This window comes from Chiloscyllium punctatum, chromosome 17, assembly GCF_047496795.1.
Source record: "Chiloscyllium punctatum isolate Juve2018m chromosome 17, sChiPun1.3, whole genome shotgun sequence".
Taxonomy (NCBI): domain Eukaryota; kingdom Metazoa; phylum Chordata; class Chondrichthyes; order Orectolobiformes; family Hemiscylliidae; genus Chiloscyllium; species Chiloscyllium punctatum.
This window is the reverse complement of record NC_092755.1, coordinates 102,780,796-102,801,906: the sequence shown is the minus strand read 5'-3', so window position 1 is coordinate 102,801,906 and position 21,111 is coordinate 102,780,796. Positions and strand designations below refer to the sequence as shown.

At 40.7% G+C, this 21,111-nt stretch overlaps 1 protein-coding gene across 3 annotated transcripts in view; it reads left to right on the top strand.

Annotated features, from left to right (window-relative positions):
- The first annotated feature begins 518 nt into the window (after nt 1-518).
- Nucleotides 519-21,111, top strand: part of LOC140488190 (rasGAP-activating-like protein 1) — a 271,904-nt gene continuing 251,311 nt past the window's right edge. For all 3 annotated transcript variants that reach the window (XM_072588080.1, XM_072588079.1, XM_072588078.1), the window contains exons 1-2: nt 519-918; nt 1,103-1,159. In XM_072588080.1, coding sequence (XP_072444181.1) covers nt 854-918; nt 1,103-1,159 — 122 coding nt within the window. In that variant the 5' untranslated portion in view covers nt 519-853. The remainder of the gene's footprint in view (nt 919-1,102; nt 1,160-21,111) is intronic.

Sequence of the window (21,111 nt, the reverse complement as noted above, 5' to 3'; positions counted from 1 at the left end):
CCTTCCGATCAGAGGTACAACCAAATAAAGTGTCCAGTGATTAGCAGAGCTCATGTCATGGTTTGGCTTGAGAGGGGTATGAGGATGTTGATGAGAGAGAGGCACAGCTCACCTCACCCCTACCCCCACCCTTGAATTTGGCGCTGTTTCCTTCGATTTTCAGAAGCGGCAAAATAAACATTGAAAAGAAGTGGCTGTCCTTCTGAAAAGGTGTAATCCAATGGGAGGAAATTATTCTGATTTTAGGCTGTTGCTTTCGATGGGTGTTCCCTAATTGATCTTAAGCCTAATGGCAGAGAAATACTAATTTCGAAACTCAATCACTGAAACTCTCTATTGAATTATGCACATCGCCTGGTAACATATTTCAGAAGGGTTTAATGAGTTGTATCCCGTGCTTTGTACCTCGATGCTGCAGTTCCCCTCGGCCACCAATAGTTGGCAGAATCGCTCTCTAAATAAACAGCACTCTCCTGTGGAGAATTATCTGTCAGCCCATTAAGTCTTGCCTGTGGCAATCATTCATACTTGGGTGCCATATCCCACAGACACGCGTTATGGTGGAAACCGACAGAGTTACTTCCTGAATTTCCCTCTAGGATCAGGCTCGGCTCTACCAGGGAGAAGCTGCTACTCATTGAGCGCCTGGACTTTGACAATTCACACAGTAGGCGAAGAAATTCCGGTATTTCCCATAGACCTGAATGCTCACTGCCAACCCACCTTTCCGCTGCAATTAAGAATGAACACAGTCAAGTGGAGCTCTCTCAGTCACCTGAAGTAACATCGCCGCGGAAATTACAGGAAAGTTTTCGTTGTTTTGGCGGGGAGGGGGGTGCTTTGGTGATCTGAAATGGCAAAAAACACATCACTGTATTTTCGTATCATCGAGGGAAGAAATTTACCAGCAAAGGACGTGTAAGTTTCCTGTTTAATCTACCTGCACTGACGAAGGAGGGTCACTGGACCCGAAATGTTAACTCTCCACAGATGCTGCCAGATCCAACAATGTCTGTCTGTTTGTTTGTTATCAGTCGTTTTGCTGCCGGGCTAAATGCATTTATGATGTGGGTAATGTGCACTCATCTGCTGTTTGTTACAGCTCCGGTACCAGTGACCCTTACTGTATCGTCAAAGTGGACAATGAGGTCGTGGCCAGGTGAGAGAGCGAGTGTGTCTTTGTGATCATTCAGTGCAAGTGTCTAATCTGATTTCCCTGAGAATATTTGCATGTCAGCACTTTCCAATCCACTGCAATATGGATATGTATCACTTATAACGTGTCTCCCAAAGTGCACGCTTCATGTTTTCAAAGCAGCTTGGCTCCTGAACCTGTTGCTTTCAGATGAAAGCGGGAAATACAGCCTACCAGCTTCTTACCGCATCTCGTGAGAAATGCAATCCACATTATCTTTGCAGCGATCTGTTCTGTTTTACTGAGTTCTCCTTCTAGGTGTGAGTTGCAGTACAATGTACAGGTGCGGTTCACACTTCCTCAGTGAACACAGCCACACTATCATTGAATCTCCACCCTCCCATCACACACAGACACACACACACACACACACAGCCACAGGCAACATGCACTCCAGAAACACTGCTCTAAACCTGGCATTAGCTACATGGTTTGGTTTCCACCCTGAATGTCCGCTCTGTGCCAAAATACATAAACAGTTGGAACACAAACTGCCCAACAAACCTGATCTACCCCTACCCCGACGCTGGACATTTCTCTGGTCATTGTATGAGCCGATACTATCATTCACATCCAATAATGATCATTGCATAACGATCAGGATGATCCCAGGGATACTACATAGAGAAAATCAAACTGTACCATCCTTTCACCAACCCATCTCCATGTTGGATACCACTGTTGTGTGAATGGGAACAGCCCATTGTTGGTTATGGAACGAATACAAGTGGATAACCAATGAATCACCAAAACCGCAGGCAGACTAACACTTTCATTGAGGGTTGTGGAAAGGATTTTTTTTTTGGTTAAAAATATTCGTGTACAATTCAAATAAAAATCCTGTACACTTCCTGGGAACTGTTCTGGTGCCATTAAATTTGGGAGAACTGAATGGCCAACAATGAGTTTTGAAGAGTTGGTTGTTCCCTTGAATATTTTGGTGATATTTTGGGTAAATTTAAGGGAGAAGGTTCTGTCAGTGGAAGATCAGCACCATTAAAAGGAAAGGAATGGATGGAATCAAATGTACATCCAAATTAAGGGTTGAATATACTCAAAAGAAAGGTGCCAGTGGGCAGACAGTGGTACAAGTTAGCATCAATCTCAGCATGATAGTGAGAGCTTGTGGTGTTTACAACTAACTGCTTTTGATGACTGATATTAATGTGCATTCATGAGCAAATCTATTCCTATATACTTTATCCTGAATAAAAAAATGTACACAGGTTGTCTTTGAAATTTCACTGTAGAATACAGCTCAGTCTTCATTTGTTTTGAATGTGATGGCACACTTCCATGGGAAGTTGCTTATTCTAATCACAAATTTTAATGTAAACACTATTTCATGGTCTAATTCTTGAAACTATCAAAGTGGAGCTGAAATGTTCTCATTCAGTTGCCTCAGATTCCGAAGTTTGCAACGTTCTGCTTTGTTCAACAGTGGGAAAAACAACAACAACTTATTTATGTGGCACCTTGTATGTCATGTAATATCCCAAGGCACTTCACAGAAGCATTATGAAACAAAATGTGATTAATCAAAACAAAAACAGAAATTGCTGGCAAAACTCAGCAGGTCTGGCAGCATTTGTGGAAAGAAAGCAGTTAATGTTCCTAGCCTGGTGACTTTATCAGATGTTAACTCTGCTTTGTCTTCATAAATACTACTAGACCCACTGAGTTTTGGTAGCAATTTCTGTTTTTTTGCTTCTGATCCTCAGCATCCGCAGTTCTTTGTTTTGGTTTAGTGATCATCCATAGCTTGGCCAAAGAAATAGGTTTTAAGGAGACTCTGAAAAGAGAAATGTGAGGTGGTGAGATGTAGGGAGGGAATTCCAGAGTTTAGTGTGTCGGTAACTGAAGGTGTGGCTATCAGTGCTGAGGAAGCGAATAAAGTGAGGGACACTCATTTTGTTAGAATTTGATGAGTACAGATTCCATGGAGGATTGTTGAGTGCACGTTACATGTGGCACCGTACAGGGGTTTGTGGGGATTCAATTACATTACCAGTCCCTCTGATCCTCCTCCACCAGGACCTCCAGAGTTGTGTATCAAGAGCCTGCATACCGTCTCCCTCACTCCCTCTTCCTGAAACCCATCAAAATGTGCCTGCCAGAGCACTTCATACCTTTAAAAGAAGTGGGTGTAAGAACCCTATTTCCACACTGTAAGTAATCTAATCTAATCTAATCTAAAAAGTCCATGTCGTTAGTACGTTTGAGTGCTAAACCTGTGTTAGCATAGAGTCATAGAGTCTTACAGCACGAGACAGGCCCTTTGGCCCAAACTGGTCCATGCAGACCAAAATGTACCCACCTCAGCCACTTTCACTGGCAGTTCATTCCACATGCGTACCACCCTCTGGGTAAAAAGGTTGCCCCTCAGGTTCGCTTTCAGTCTTTCTTTACTCTAACTTTAAACTGATGCCCTCTAATCCTTGATTCCCCAAACTCAGGAAAAAGACTGAGTGTATTCATCCTGTCCATGCCTTGCATGGTCTTATACGCCTCTATAAGGACCCCCTTCAGTCTCCAACGCTCTAAAATAAAATGTCCTAGCTTGTCCAATTTCTCCCAATAACTCAGACCATTAATTCCAGGCAACATTATTGTAAATTTCTTCTGTGCTCTTTCCAATTTAATAACATCCTTCCTATAACAAGGTGGCCGAAACAGAACACAATACTCCAAGTGTGGCCTCACCACGTCCTGTACAACTGCAATATAACTTCCCAACTTCTATACTCAATGCCCTGACTAGGCATGTTCAAGTTATGGTTATCAGCAATGAGGACCAAAATTTTATATAAAATCTGGGCTTTTAAGCTTCACTGTGTTTTATTATTTTGGTTAACCCTGTACCCATTTATTACACTTTGGCCAAAATAACTCCCAGTCTCAAATCCAAAGTGCTTCAGATGGAAATGGTCAATGAGGATTTGAAGTTACAATCAGATCAGCTGTGGTCTCACTGAATGGTAGAGGAGGCCTGAGGGGCTGAATGGCCTACACCTGATTCATGTGGTTGTAAAAATCCAATAGGCATAAACACTGCTGCATTTACGGCAGGGGAGAAAAAGTATCCAGATCAAAACCAGCCTCTGAGCAGTGCATAACTTTTAATGCTATCCCACCTCTTTCCCCACCTCAACACCAAATCTCACTACCACTAACTCTCTGTTTCATATATCCAGCACTACATATGCTGCAGTAGTGATGTACAACCCAATAATGGCATTGTGACTTTGATCAATTGCAATAAGGTTTATAACCCTGAATATCATTGATGTGTTAAACTAATCCTGCACCAGCTCTCAGAGATAGGTAGTCCTTGGACTCAAACCTGAGGCTATAAAGCAATGGAGCAATTGGCTTAATTACTTTGTCACAAAGTCATCTGGGTGAATTATTAATTTTTTTAATGTTTGCCACACAAAATATTTTCTAGCAGTTGGAAATCTCTCGCAGCAAGGCATGGGGGCTAGTTTGTTGAATATTCAGGGCTGAGTTTGACAGAATTTTGATTAACGAGAAGGCCAGGATTTTGGGGGACATGCATGACATGAGCAGATCTGCCATGATCTTATTGAATGGTACAGCATGCCTGAGAGATTGAATGGCCTACTCCTGCTCTTATTTCTGAAATAGGCCGAGTTTAATTTGTGATTGCAATTCAGTTAATCAAGTGTCATAAACATGTACAAAAGCTGCACTTATAACATTTGCCCAACTTCAGATAATCAGCAGTTCAGATGTTCACAAGCAACTTCAAAGCCAGCACCTTTGAACCACACAAATTGTGAACCATTTCTCACAACTGGTTTACTGTTAGAGCACATTTGGAACTATATCTCCTTCCAAACTTTGTTCCAACTCACTGGCTTGGGAAGTTTTGATCCTGTATTTCAAAAAATTGCTCATTGTTTAATTTTAAATGCCTTCCCTTGCTTCACCATCTTTGGATTTATAGTCAAACATTAGGAATACTAAGTGATTTTTGTGTCTATTCATATTCAGTGAACTACTGAAAAATAAGATCTTCATTCTGTAAGAAGATTGTTGAACAGTTACTTCACCTTAACCTCTGGGCACTGCTGCCAGTGAGGCACTGAGTTCATCCTAATCCCAGTCTCAATCTCCACTGTCTTCGTCTAGAAAGGGTGGCATTTTTCATTTCCAGTACAGACATCAAAGCTATTAAAAAACTGAGAAGGAGAGTGGGGGAGCAGAAGCCCTGCAGCATCAGAACAACATATCAGCCAAGGAATTGTATTTCTAGAAAGAATGGACTTCTTTCTTCATGAACGAGAAGCGATCGAACAAAAAAAACTGCAGAAACCATTGGAAAGATTGCAGTTATAGTTAAAAGTTTCAAATTAGTAATCCATCCTGGACTGTCAGAAGATGTGTCTGTAAATTATTTGGTACCTGAAGGACAGCAAGATGCTGCAAAACAAAGCTGGGTCTTTGGCTTTTGCTTTTGTGTCATTTCCTGGATGTGATTATAAGTGTATGAAGAACTATCCTCTGCCCCCTTATTTTATTATTTTTTCAGCTCTGAAGATGGGTGCACATCTAAATGGAGGTTCTGTGTCCTGTCTCTAGGTGCTTATTGACTTCCAGTAGTTTTCCAGGTTTTCCGTTTTTGTGTTTGCATGAATAATTATTTTAAAATAAGTCCTTAATCTGAGTTGTAATTAGATTTTCCCGAATGATAACTCCTGATAGCTTTTCAGGGCCCAACTCCAGTGCCTGGAAATATATTCCTCATTTACCAAACACTTTATTAGTCAGTGCACTGAGTATAAGAGTTGGAAGGTCATGTTGTGGCTGTACATTGTTTAGGAATACTGGTCTCCCTGCTATAGGAAAGATGTTGTATATTTGAAAGGGTTCAGAAATGATTTACAAGGATGTTGCCAGGGTTGAAGGGTTTGAGTACAGGGAGATGTTAAATAGGCTGGGGCTATTTTCCCTGGAGCATTGGAGGCTGAGGCGTGACCTTATAGAGATTTATAAAATCATGAGGAGCATGGATAGGTAAATAGACAAGGTATTTTCTCTGGGGTGGGGGAATGCAAGTCTAGAGGGCATTGGTTTAATGTGAGAGGGGAAAGATTTAAAAGGGACCTAAGGGGAAACCTTTTCACACAGAGGGTGGTACGTATATGGAATGATCTGCCAAAGGAGGTGATGGAGGTTGGTACAATTACAGCATTTAAAAGGTATCTGGATGGGTACATGAATAAGAAGGGTTTAGAGGGATATAGGCCAAATGCTGGTGAATGGGATTAGATTAATTTAGGATATCTGGTTGACATGGATGAATTGGACATGATTCCATGCTGTACAGCTCTACGACTGTCTGATTAGGAAATCCCAGTTGCAAAGAGGTCAATTCTGAATCCAAACAATGACCTCCAATGAGAAGAACATAGCAAAATAAAACAACAAGAAGAAATATCAGGAAATAGAGCTGTATGGGAGAACATTGGGAGTGGAAGAGCAGTATAATAAGTATCACAAAATGCAGTGCCAGTAAGAAGATCTTAAGTAGACAAATCAGTAATAATTCCATGGCTATATTCCTTAGTGGGGCAAGTTAGCTGTTCACCTGAATCACTTTAATATGATTCACATCCTTGCATGTTTGGCAAACAAATCAAACAAGATCAGTTAAAAACAAAAATGTTGGAAAAACACAACAAACCTGTCAGCATCTGTAAAGCAAAAACACGGGATAATGTTTTGGGTGCAGCTCCTTCATCAGAAACTGAGAAGCTGGTTGTGAAGGTTGAACAACATAACATTTTCTAATAAATTAAATGCTTCATTCATGCGAAAAATCAATATGTTGCAAAGTATCTCGAGAAGTTGAAAGTCCTTTGTGTCACCTTCACAACTTGCACCTCATCAACAATTAGGATGCATAATTTCAGGCTTGATGCCAGATTGGGAATTTAAAAGGTAGAAGGCAAAGGTTCCTGAAATAGCTTCTCTATCTGCTCCATTACATTATTAGCGTGGCCATAGAGGTTAAAACCAAGCAGTTTTTATCTGATGCCAGATGAGCCTGACGTTGAAAACTATTATTTGAGGTAGAATTTTCCTTTGTCAAGTTTTAAGTACTGTTAGGAGAATGAGGAATGTACTCTGTGTTTTGATATCTACAATAGCATTAATTATTGGGATATGATCATTGTTTTTAATTGTGCTTTTCAACAAATATGTTTAAATGTTGCACCCTCAGTCCCCAGGTGGTAATGCTGACAGACACATAGCACCAACATATATTTCAATGTTCCTCACCTAATGGAGCAGGTGAAAAACAATATAGTTGAAACCCTGTGATTATGGTTGGCAGTGACTGGCAGCAGAGCTTTCGTGTAAAGCTATTAATAATTGAGATGTAAGGTAATATAGGGTTTCTTAATGTCAGTAGCAAAAGCAATAATTTTCTTAGTTTTTTTTACTTTTGCCACTCTCCAACTTTTGCTTTGTCTTTCCATCACTGGCTTTGAATATCCCAGCAATTTATGCTAATTGCAACAACTACCGCACTGCTGTGGGAAACATAAAGGGGCAAGTAGACAGAATTACTGCCTGCTTTTTGAGTGCTCTTTCTCTTTGCTACAAGAGACAATGAATGAGCTCACTTTCCTAAAAGGTTCTTTCTGAGTCGGATCAGGCTGCAGTATGGAACTGATTGATCAGATTTGTCTGCTTTAGAGTTGGTCGGGTTCAGTTCAAGCAACAGCTGGGGTGCTGGGGAATGGAAACTCTCACCTGGTCTGTCTTAGCAATTGTGTTGGACTTTCCTTAGTGCTGGAAGTATTTGTGTTACAGGGAAGATAATGGTGCAGATTTATATAGTCTATCCATTATGGTAAGAGCTCAACTTAGTATTGCAATAAGCCTTTCAATGTCAGCACAGAGGAAACCAAGTCAAGTGTAACAACAGATTTGTTCCTGAGTTCTATGAGCACTTTGTGACCTCAGCTGCAATTATTAATATGAGTAAAAGTGAAGCAGTCTGACTGCCTGTCAGTGGACAGGATGGAAGAAACTGTGTTTTGCCCTTTCAAGATTAGCTGCTGCTTTATTATGTACCATGCAAGTTTTCTTTGTCCTTCATTAGATCCTTAATTTCTCCTTTCAAGAGAATGGTACTATTTCAGTATGATTTTCATTTTAAACTTAACTTCTCTTTTCAGATGCAGACCACATTTATTCTTTGCTTTGATTGCACCTCCCCTTCAGTTTTTGACTTTTCAGTTGTTCAGATTCATTGATTATTCACAGTGTTTTTATTATTTTAATTCATCCAAGGGATGTGGGTATTGCTGGCAGGGCCAGTATTTATTGCCTGTCCCCAATTACCCTGAAGAAGGTGATGATGAGCCACTATCTTAAACCACTCGTCTTTGGAGTGTGGTGACACCCACAGGCATATTCAGGAAAGATTTCCAGGATGTGAACCCCAGGGAAGGAAAGGAATGGTGATATAGTTCCAAGCTTGGATGGTGTGTAGCTTGGACCATAAGAGGTAGGAGCTCCCCCACCATTGACATCTCCATAGTTCTCAACTTCACTTCCCTGCCTTTTTCCCATAACCCTTGATGCCCTTACTAATTAAAAAATATTTCTATCTCAGCTTGAATATTCTTAGAGACACAGCCTCCACAGCCTTCAGTAGTAAGTAATTCCACAGATTCACTACTCTCTGAAGAGGAAGGCTTCTCTCAGCTCTGTCTTAAATGAGTGATCCCTTACTCTAAGATTATGTCCTCCAATCGACTCTCGCACTTCCCATCACCGGTTTGAGGTCACCATGAAGGACTCTCCTTCTCAACCTCTTCCCTCACCTGAGGTCTGGTGGCCCTCAGGTTAAATCACCACCAATCACTTCTCTCTAATAAGACAGCAGCCCCTACGGTCTGGTAAGACTATGGCAAAAACAACGACAACAACAACAACTCTCCCACAAGAGGAATCAACCTGTTAGTATTTACTGTGCAAAGTTCCCTTCGAATCTTACGTGTTTCAATAAGATCATCTCTCATTCTTCTAACCTCCAATGAGTACAGACTTGGAAGGGAACATGCAAATGGTGACAAGTATCCCATGTATCTGTTGCCTCTTGCCCTTCTAGGTAATAGAGTTACTGGTTCTGAAGGATCCTTGATGCATTCTACCATTGGTTGTTGGTGGTGCATTGGGTGTCAATCAAGAAGGCTGCCTTATACTGGATGGTATTGAGTGTTTTGAGTGTTCGGGGTCTGCACTCATCCAGATAAATGAAGAATATTCTTAACGAGTTTTGAGAAGATTTGTACACCAGGTTGAGGTTCTGGATGTAAATTTGCTTTCTGAGCTGGAAGGTTTGCTTTCAGATGGTTCATTACCATACTAAGTAACAACATCAGTGAGCCTCCAGTGAAGCATTGGTGGTATGAGCCACTTTTTATTTAAGTGTATAGGTTTCCTTGGGTTGGTGATGTTATTTCCTGTTCTTTTTCTCAGGGGGTGGTAAATGGGATCTAAGTCAATGTGTTTGTTGTTAGAGTTCCGGTTGGAATGCCATGCTGTTAGGTAGCACTCTAGAAGCATGGCATTCCAAACAGAACTCTATCAACAAACACATTGACTTACGTCCCATTTACCACCCCCTGAGAAAAAGAACAGGAAATGACATCACCGCAGGAAATGACATATCCAACCAAAGGAAACCTAAGCACATAATTAAAAAGCAGGTCATGCCACCAGTGCTTCACTGGAGGCTTACTGATGATGTAACCTAGCATGGTGACAAAACGTCTGAAAACAAACCTTCCAGCTCAGCGAGAAAACTTACATCCAGAAGAATATTCTATCACATTCTAGGTGTGGCTTGTTGGTGATGGGCAGGCTCTAGGTAGACAGAGAGTGAGTTAATCACATAGAATTCTTAGTCTCTGAAATACTGTTGTAGCCACAGTAATTATGCAAATGGTCAAATTCAGTTTCTGGTCAATGGTAATCCCCACAATGTTGCTTATGGGGATTCATCAATGTCAAGGGATGATAGTTGCATTCTGTCTTGTTGGAGATGGTTATTCCCTGGCAATTGTAGGGTATGAATGTCACTTGCCACTTACCGGTCCAAGCCTGCATATTATCTAAGTTTTGCTGTATATTGCCACTGACTGTTTCAGTATCTGAGGGGTCAGAAATGGTGCCATGTATTGTTCACTCATCAGCAAACATCCCTTGTCTCACGATATGATGGAGGAAAGGTCACTAATGGGGGAGCTGAAGATGGTTGGGCCTGGGACACTACTCTGAGGAACTACTGCTGAGAGGTCCTGTGGCTGAAATGATTAACTTGCACTAACTACATCTAATTTTCTTTATGCCAGGTTTGACTGCAACCACCGGTGAGTTTTTCTCACTGTTTCCCATTGACTCCAGTTTATTTCGAACTCCTTGATATCACACCGAGTCAATTGCTGTCTTGATATCACAGGCAGTTGCTGTTTTCCTTTGGAGAAGCTTAGTTTGTTTGGACCAAGCTGAAATGAGGACAGGAGCTGATTCTGGCAGAACCCAAACTGAATGTCAATGAGCAGGTTATTTCTATGCAACTACTGCTTAATAGTAACCCCTTCTATCACTTTGCTGATGGTCAAGAGTAGACTAATAGGTCAGATTTTGGCTGGGTCAGATTTGTCCTGCTTTGTGCATAGGTCATACTTGGGAAATTTTTCACATTGTCTGCTAACTGCTAGTCAGAAACACTCAATGTAGATCTGTTTAGCTTGTTGCCATAATTTTAATAGATTGTGAAACAGTAAAAGCTTAGTAAGGTTGTTTTTTTAAAGGAATGTGATATCTATTGTTAGGCAAGTTCAGCATACCAATTTTCCTTTCACAACAGATTCAACATACTTGTAGTATACCTTGTAGAGCTGCTGTGATAGGGATAAGATCAATGAGTACGGTAACATCGTCAATGTTGCAGGAAGACTGAGTAGGGTTGCTATGACTGCTAATCCACCATTTTGATTGGTAGGCTGATTTCTTCCTGCTGGTGTTAAATCAGAAAGCTGACAGTATGTTACCACAATACCACAATGATGATGTTACAGCTACTGGCAGTAAAACTAGCAGCAATTAGTGCAAGTGCAGAAATCTCACTGATGTTTCTGTCGGTCTTTTAGCAATTTAAAATGAAAACACAATTGAATTGGATTACAGATTTCATTTTCTTAATGGATGCCTAAGCAATAGAATTAGCTTGGTGGTGAACTCTGGACTTCCTATCTGTTTACAATGTTATGAATATATTTATGTCTAAGTTAGTTGACGGGCTGTATTCAATAGCACTGGAGATTATGGGATGATTTAACAAAGATGTTTGGAATTATGAAAGATGGAACAGAATAGTAAGAAACACTCAAAAAGCATGGGCAAAGGTTTTTAATTAAATGTGTTATAATCAGCACTAGAGAAGTCACCTTTGTGAACTGGCTGCTAAAACAGAAGGATGGTTTAGATCAAATAGCCCGTTTGTGCCTCTGCACCTCAGTATAGCTCAGTGATCCAGTTAAAATTGGGAATTCACTGTGTGCCATCTGCATCCTCAGAACATCCTTCCTATAATTTTAGTGCATTGTCTATCTAACTTGATCTCCTCATTCTCCCAGCAACTTTCTGTTATATTTTGTCTTACTCCAGATGTGTCAAGAGTTGTGAAGAGGTATCTGCATAAACAGTTCAGAATTTTTCTTGATTTGTCCTAGCTGTATGTTAAGTCTTTCATCTATATACTATTGAAGAGTGATTGAATGGTGCTTTTATAGTGATTGCTACATGACCCGTGTCGCAGATATTAACACATTATGTATTGTGCTTGCCATGTTAATCAATACATATTGTTATTTCTGCAGAGGTGTGCTGATGTTACGGTTGAACTGCGCTTGTGGAATGTTCAATTTTACTTGTCACTTTCTGTATTCTCCTTGTATCTTCTAATTCATGTTCATCCTTTTGTAAAGATTATTGTTTTGATTTTGTTACTTTAATGGCTCACGTATTTTATTTTCACACACCAGTCTACATTAAGTTGAATCTTAATACAATGGTCAATAGCAGATCGGCCAGGGGCTCATAAAGAGGAGGATGCCTGACTGAGACACTCATTGAGATTAGTAGCGAATTAGGGCTACTTTTGTGTGCAGTTTTGGTCGCCATACTATAGGAAGGATGTGGAGGCACTGGAACGGGTGCAGAGGAAGTTTACCAGGATGTTGCCTGGTATGGTAGGAAGATCCTATGAGGAAAGGCTGAGGCACTTGGGGTTGTTTTCATTGGAGAAAAGAAGGTTTAGGGGTGACTTGATAGAGGTGTACAAGATGATTAGGGGTTTAGATAGGGTTGACAGTGAGAACCTTTTTCCACGTATGGAGTCAGCTATTACAAGGGGGCATAGCTTTAAATTAAGGGGGGGGTAGATATAGGACTGATGTTAGGGGTAGGTTCTTCACTCAGCGAGTCGTAAGTTCATGGAATGCCCTGACAGTAGCAGTGGTGGACTCTCCCTCTTTATGGGTATTTAAGCAGGCATTGGATAGGTATATGGAGGATAGTGGGTTAGTGTAGGTTAGGTGGGCTTTGATCGGCGCAACATCGAGGGCCGAAGGGCCTGTACTGCGCTGTATTCTTCTATGTTCTATGTTCTAGGGTCATGTGGGAATTTGGCACACAGGTAAAGAGGTGCTTTAGGAAAGAAATATTGCAATTAATCAAAAACATGAAGTAGTACTGCTGTTAACAGTTCTATAATTTATTAGTATTAGTGAATTTTTGTTCAAGCAGGTGTAAGGTTAACTAATCAATAAAGGAATGGCAGGGCTCTTTAAACCTTGAGAGTGCATATCCTCTGCAATGTGGGAATTCCAATTTATTTCCTGTGTCCTGGCTAATATCTGTGTGGAAAGTGTTGTCAGTTGTAGCAGCTTGAGCTCCTGGCTTTGGGAGGGTGCATCCATGAGGGTGAGAGCTATATGGACACTGAGTTTGGAGGACATGGATAGTGGCTAGATTCAGAGCATGCAGGGAGAGAGGGAATGGGTGGTTGGCAGGCCATCGGAAGGGAACAGGCAGGTAAGATAGGCGATCCTGAATGCATCCCAACCAGTATTCCGTTCTGAATGCACATGAGAGTAACGTTTCATTTGGGGAGTACAGCCAGTTCTATGGCACGACATGTAGCTCAGTTGTGCAGTGGTTAGAGACAAACAAAAAACTGCAGATGATGGAATCCCAAAGTAGACAGGCAGGAGGCTGGAAGAACACAGCAAGCCAGGCAACATCAGGAGATACAGAAGTCGACTCAGACCTGAGTCTTGAAGAAGGGTTACACCCAAAGTGTTGACTTCTTTACCTCCAGATGTCGACTGGCTTGCTGTGTCCTTCCAGCCTCCTGCCTGTCTACAGTTGTGCAAAGAAGACTGAAAGAGTGATGGTGATAGGTGATTCACTAGTCAAAGGAACCAATAAATGTTTCTGCTGTTGCAGACGTGAATCCAGGATAGTGTGTTGCCCACCTGATACCAGGGTCAAAAATGTGACTCAGTGGCTGAGGAGCATCCTAAGAGGGGAGGGTAAACAGCCAGGGAATAGTGGTCTTCATGACATAGATAGGGAAAAAGGATATGGTTCTGTAATCAGAATTTAGAGAGCTGGGTAGGAAATTAGTGAGCAGGAACTCACATGTAGTAATCTCTGAATTATTTGTGATAATAAGTAAAAGTGAATAAAGGAACAGGCTAGTAATGCTTGGCTAGAAGTTAGTGCAGGATTGAGAGCTTTAGATGCTTGGGGACATTGGGAGCAGCTCTGGGGAAGTTGAGACCTGCACAGGTTGGATAGGTTGGACCTGAACAGAACTCAAACTGAATTGCTCATAGCGTGTTTTGCTAGAGTTTTTGGGCAGAGTTAAACTAACTTGGCAGCATTTTGGGAACCAGGGGATTTATATTATTAGAAAGAGACTTCAAAATGCACAGGATACAGGAAGAGATAGATATCATGATAATAAAGTTAATTGATGAGATCGAAGTATGGGGAGAAAGTAATGAAGTCTAAATCATGGTTACTGTGCCTGTATGTGAATGTACAGAGTATGCTAAATAGTTTCTAATTTAATTCATTCACGGGATGTGGGCTTCGGCTGGCTTCTATACCTAATCTTAATTCTGCAAAGGGTAGTTAAGAATCAACAACAGTCCTGTGGGGTTGGAATCACATGAAGGTCAAACCAGGCAAGGACAGCCGATTTCTTTCCATTAAGGACAATAAGATGCAGATTGTCCCCTTGTATCTCCTTGTGCCATTATGTTTACATTGCCTTTGCAGCTCCCTCTTGACAAAATGCATCACCTCACACTTCTCTATCTTAAATTCTACCTGCGACATGTCTGTCCATTCTGCTTATCAATCTATACTGCACAGTTAACTGACCTCCAAGTTTTATAGCATTGCAATGTGTTTTTCTCATTTTTCTCTGTAATCCAATATTTAAGTCATTCATGGGCAACAAATATTGGCCTTGCCACTGATGCCCATATAACATGCAAAAATGAAGAAAAATGTCTATGTATATGTATATCAAAAATGTAGTGGTCTGAACACTGATCCTTGAGAACCATCACGGTCTAACGTCTTCCAGTATGAAAACACCCATTTACTATGACTCACTGTTTTCTGTACTTTAACCATTTTTTTTCACCCAGTCTCATTTATTGTGCAGTTTGGTGCCACACTGTGAGTTTTGGTTTTTTACAGACTGTTTGAGGAGAAGGCAAAGAACTGTCTTCAGGTTTAGACTTCAAAGTAACACTATTTAATATGCATTAAAAAGGCACAACTTTCCAATAATGTGGGGTTTTAGGTTAGGTTTGGGTTTCACACTGAGGTTGTCGTATGTGGTGTATTGGTAAGATGAAAGATTTACTCCTCTGGTCAGAGTTTATCGCGCTGTGAGTGGTCAACAAACACTGTAGAGATTAAGTGGAACATTTTCTGCATAATGTTTCCACTGAGTAGGCCAGCATTGATTGCCCATCTCTAATTGGTCAAATGTAGTCATTGCTGTGAGGTCTAGAGTCACATTTAATTCAAACCAGCAGTTTCTTTCTGTAAAACCCATAAGTCAACCAGATGGTTATTTCCCCCAAAACTTAACAAGTTTCATGGTCATCGTTTGATCCTTAATTCTACATTCTCACTGAATTCAAATGCCACTATTTGCTATTGCCGCATTCAAACCCAATGTCCCCAGAGCATTACCAGGGTGTCTGGATACATAGCTGAGTGATAATACCACGAGGACATCACCTCTCCTGACAGATTTACCAGAAAATCCCTGCAATGCAGAAAGAGGCCATTCAGTCCATTGAGTTTGTTTGTACCCTCTAAAGAGCATCCTACCCCATTCCTGTAACCCCGCATGGATTTCTTTTATCATGGATAACCCACCTAACCTGCACATTCCTGGACACTGAGACAATTTTTCCTTTTAGCATGACCAATCCACCTGCGGCGGCACTGTGGCTCAGTGGTTAGCACTGCTGCCTCACAGCACCAGGACCTGGGTTCAATTCCCGCCTCAGGCAACTGTCTGTGTGGAGTTTGCACATTCTCCCTGTGTCTGCATGGGTTTCCTCCGGGTGCTTCAGTTTCCTCCCACAGTCCAAAGATGTGCAGGTCAGGTGAATTGGCCATGCTAAATTGTCCGTAGTGTAAGGTGCATTAGTTCGGGGTAAATGTAGGGGAATGGGTCTGGGTGGGTTGCTCTTTGGAGGGTCGGTGTGGACTTGTTGGGCCAAAGGACCTGTTGCCACACTGTAGGGAATCTAATCTAACCTAATCTAAACTATGTATCTTTGAACTGTGGGAGGAAACCGGCGCACCTGGAAGGAGCCCCCAGCAGATAATAGGAGAATGTGGGAATTTCGCACAGACAATTACCCAAGGCTGAATTCAAATCTGGGTCCCTGGCACTGTGAGGCAACAGTGCTAACCACTGTGCCACCCTCAAGGCCAATGACAATTTTGTTAAACAGAAGCACTTGCTGTATTTTTCCATAGCTATGAGTTTCAGAAGATGCATGGAGGACGTATATGGTTTAGAACATAATGAACCAATGTACAGGTTATTTTAGAAGTCGGTATCTGCTAATGAAGCGTGGTCTCATCAGTATCTTATTCGCTATGAAATGAAACATTGATCAAGAGCTATTATGAGGTTGTCAAACATAATTTCTTTCCCATTGGTTGGTTGTCTGTGTAACACAGGATCTGTATAGTAGAGAGGTGTGCTGATCTGTTTTACATTTAATTTTATTTCCAGTGATGAAGCTGTGTGAAATCCAAGGAATTAAGTTTTCCATATTTGCCAATTTGCTGATCTATCAAATGAATCTGATACCTTGATTTTTTTTTCTGATGGAAAGGTAGAATAGGTAAATTTTGTTGCATTGTTTAATTGTTAATAGGCACTTGAAGTTTTTGATTAATTTGCATAACAATCATAAGGATTTTAATTCCCATGAATTTCACTCATTTTGTTTTCTTCTTGTACTTTTTGCTGATTAAAGATTCTGTTCGATCTTTGTTGTTGTAAAGATTGTTGTGGTGGTGGTGCCAAAGGTGAAAGCTGTTAAAGCATTTGCTATTTTAAAATGATATTTTCAATGTAAAGTTCAAGTTTCCTGTACCAACATGCAACCTACATAGAAATGATTTGAAGCTATTCCCTTTCCAAAATGGCAGAAGGATTTCCCAATGATCTGGGGTAGAAAGTTTCTCAAATTGGCTTTACCTTATAAGGTTCAATGATTTATTGATTACAGTCAGTTTTGCTATAATGTGCATTTCTAGAACACAAGTTATAATGCAATTAAAGAATATAGACCATTATTTGTAGAATGTGAACTTTCCTTTGTGTATTGGTGATAACATGATTCCAGTCCCATTGGTTTAAATGGTGCTGCTATTATGCAATTTTCTTATAACGTGGGGTTGCACAGGAATGAAATTATCGTGTTATATCAGAACCAACTGTAACCCAAAGATGCCTGTTGTGACATCATCAGGGCCAATTTATTCTACATTCGAGGTATTTTTGTGCCAAACTTGACACCATGGTGTCACTATGGTCAGTACTACTGCCTCACAGCACCAGGAACTTCGATTCCAGCCACAGGTGACTGTCTGTGTGGAGTTTACATGTTCTCCCTGGTTTTGTTGGGTGTCTGGTTTCCTCTCGCAATCCAAAGATGTGTAGGTTAGGTGAGTTGGCTATGCTATGTTGCCTTGTAGTGGCAAGGGATGTGCAGAACTACGGATTAGTCATGGTAATAGGAAAGGATGGAATGGTCTTCAGAGGATCAGTGCAAACTTGATGGGCCAAATAGCCTCTTTCTGCACTTAGGGCTTCTATGTCATCTGATTTTCACTCTTTTTCTTAATCCAATTATTTATATTGTTAATGAATGCAATCAACAAAACTTCTAATTTGCACAAAAGTACTTTTAATCTTCATTTGTACCACCAATTTCATAAAGATTTGACTAACTTCGCTGTTAGGATTCTCAAACTTTGATTTTCAATATCAATTTTGATTCCTGCTACCTATTTTTCTTTATACAATTGATTTCTCTAAGCTTGTATGTGAAGAATCATCTTTACTTGCTGTTGTTTATTTTCTCATTGATTAAGTCATTCAGCAATGTATTAACTCTCTGTTAGAACTATGCTCCTCAGCCTTGTTCTTTCAGGTGGAAAGAAAACTCTTATATCCCTTCCTCAAGGGATTAAAATGTCTGAGTGTCTGGTAGTTGGCCTGTTTTCTGAAATGCTCAATTGCAGATGCTAGTGGGCTTTTATTGCACTCACTTTTTATTTAAAGCTGTTTTCTCCTAATACTGACTGGAAACAACTAATTTAAGGCAGTGTTCTAGATGTTTCTCGACAGGAATTTATGATCAGAGATGGCTCCCTCACAGCTGCTGGTCAGCTTTGTGTTTATTTCTGGCTTCGAGCTGGTCTTAAAGTTGTGTTGATGGCTTTTTGAAAAAAATAACTTTTTTTAAATTCTTCTGTTCTCCAGACATAATCAGACTTGGCATTGGGTCCTGGTTATTTTTTGATTTTTACTATTGCCATGATTTCTAGGTAGTGAATCCTGTGGCTGCCACTATCTTTTATTATGTGGTTTGATGCAACAATGCAGATTTGGGTTTATTACAGACTGGCTGGGGAGAAGGAAAAGTCAAGAATTGTCTTCACATTTAGACTTCAAAGTAACACAATTTATTGTTAGGTGGAGGTGCCAGTGTTGGACTGCGATGGACAAAGTCGGATGCCATATGATACCAGGTTATAGTCCAACAGGTTTATTTAAAAGCCCAAGCTTGCAGAGCACAGATCCTTTGTCAGGTGACTTCACTTGATGAAGGTGCAGTGTTCTGAATGCTTGTGATTTTAAATAAACTTGTTGGACTATAACCTGGTGTCACATGATTTATTGTGTATTAATACTAAATACTGCTGTACTTGGCAAACATAGATATTCCAGGCTCTTGAGTTATAGTTACATCAAGTAAAGACTAACCTATTCTCTGTGTTCATGTCCATGTTGCAGTTGCTAGTGTTACAGTGTTCCTGCTCATGTAACTCCACCCACACCAAGGTAATTATACTCAGTGATATGCAGCTCCAAGAAGCCATGGCAAGATTACTTCATTGTCCTAGTGTCCTTTCAGAACACAAACTAACATTCAGCCCTGATAATGTTAAGCAACTTTCTAAAATGCATTGTTAAAATCTACACAGTCAACTCCAGTTGGATTCCCCTGTAGCATCTGTGTAATTGCTCTTTTGATAAAAGTTTGTACTCTCTTCTTCAGTTTGTTTATCCAAGAGTCCAAATCACCATTCAGTTTCTTTCAGTTAATAAGGAATTTAACACTTTTTGGGCAAAACATTGAATTTTAACTGAATCCTGCTCAAAAGGGGTGTTCCCTTGAACAAGCTTGTTCTGAACTCACCCAAAGCTACCTGCATATAGAAACACGCCTAAGAACCTACTTCCTCAACTTCTTGTTGACTGGTTTTCTTTTGTTTATCTCCCAGGTAGTTTGGTCACATGATAAGTTTCTGAGAAAGTGCTGATGCACTATCTTTGAATCAGTACGTTCTGCATGTTTATTGTGGTCTTATGTCGATATTAGCCAGTTCAGAATTTTAATTGTGAAGACACAATGATGTATATCTAGCTTGTGCTGGTGTGTGACTTCAAAAGGGAGACTGGCTGCTCATGTCCTTGATGGGAAAGGTGTCAGCTTTGGGAGGGGCATTTGATGTAAGCTTGGCAAGTTAACATACTGTTTGGGACACAGAACAGTCACACATGTAAGGGTGGGTATTGAGTACTTTGGTAGGGAACCTCTGAGCAAGTGGACTGCTTTTGAAGTGGTGCCATTAAATCTCTTGCGCATTAATGAGGCAGTGAACTTTCAGGTGAATATTGACTTCATGCAAAAAAAGGTCATAAAAAGGAAAATGCTTGAGGCTTGTCAATGGCAAAGAGCGATTGATTCATAGGGAAGTAACCCAACAAAGAACAGTCTGTTTCTTCTGTGGTCTTGTAGCCATTGTGTAGATATGGCTAATCCAGTTCAACTTCCAGTTATTGGTGGCTTCATGACATGGAAAGAGCAACATGACTTGGTATTGGGTCCTCTTGAAGATAAGGGTAAGACAATTGTAGCTTTTCTTGTTAGACATGTAAATTGCCTGTCAGTAACTGCTACTTTTCAACAAAAATGTATATATTGTCTAAATTCTGCAATAAGATGGCTTGGAGGATTTGTGTCTGCCATTTGAAATGGTTAATTCATTCATGAACAGCCCACTCCTGATTGAAAGTTGCATGGAAGCAGCTGAAGATATTTTCATTTGTATAGATATCGAATACTATACTATAAGGTTTCTCAGAGGAGCAGTCAGGAATTGAAGACTTAGGAGAGTTGACAAACTGTGTGGTCAAAAAGAAAGAGATCTTGAGGAAGTGGGAAATTGGCAGGAAGGTGAAAGAAGAGATGGTGATGTGTTTTCCTCAGAGGACAGAGAACACGCAGGAGGTCAGTATCAAGCAGGAGCTGTTGGGCATAAACTGCAGGAAGTTACAAGCCTTGCCAGCTTGTAACTTTATTAAAAAAGACAGTTGGCCAAATCTTACGTTTTGTTAGGATTAACAAAATCAGTTTGGCTGCGATGTGTTGAGTTTTTAGGATGGATTTTCACTACGAGACCCAGTGAACTTTCTTGCATTATCCCACCATACTCACCATTTTTGCTGCCTTCCCCTGCCCTTCGTGGAGTCCCTGACATCTGATTCCTGCCCAAGACTACAATGTGGCATTTGCAGAAACACTCAGCACCTAGTGGCTACCCATAAAAAGACTGGCCTATTGCTGCTGTGCCATAACACTGCCAAGGAGGGACGACACCAGATTGCTGATGTGTGTCTGGGTGCACAATGGCCTCTGAAAAATGAGACGGACACAAGAGATGCCAGTCTTGTGCAAGGAAGATCACACATATAAAAATAATTGGACAAGTCCAAACATGATCTTTTATTTACAGAAAGCAATAGTGAACAAACAAAAGCAAAGAGACCGAAGTTCACCCTCACAATAAAAACCAGTTTTCAGCAACATGACTAACACATATTCTCCAGTACATGATTGTCCACTGCTCCCAGCTCTCATCATTTGCAAACAGGTGTTAATAAGGTCCTATCTGACTTGTAGCACCCGACACAACTGAACTCTGTCCTGGACAATTACATCTTACTCCTCCCAATG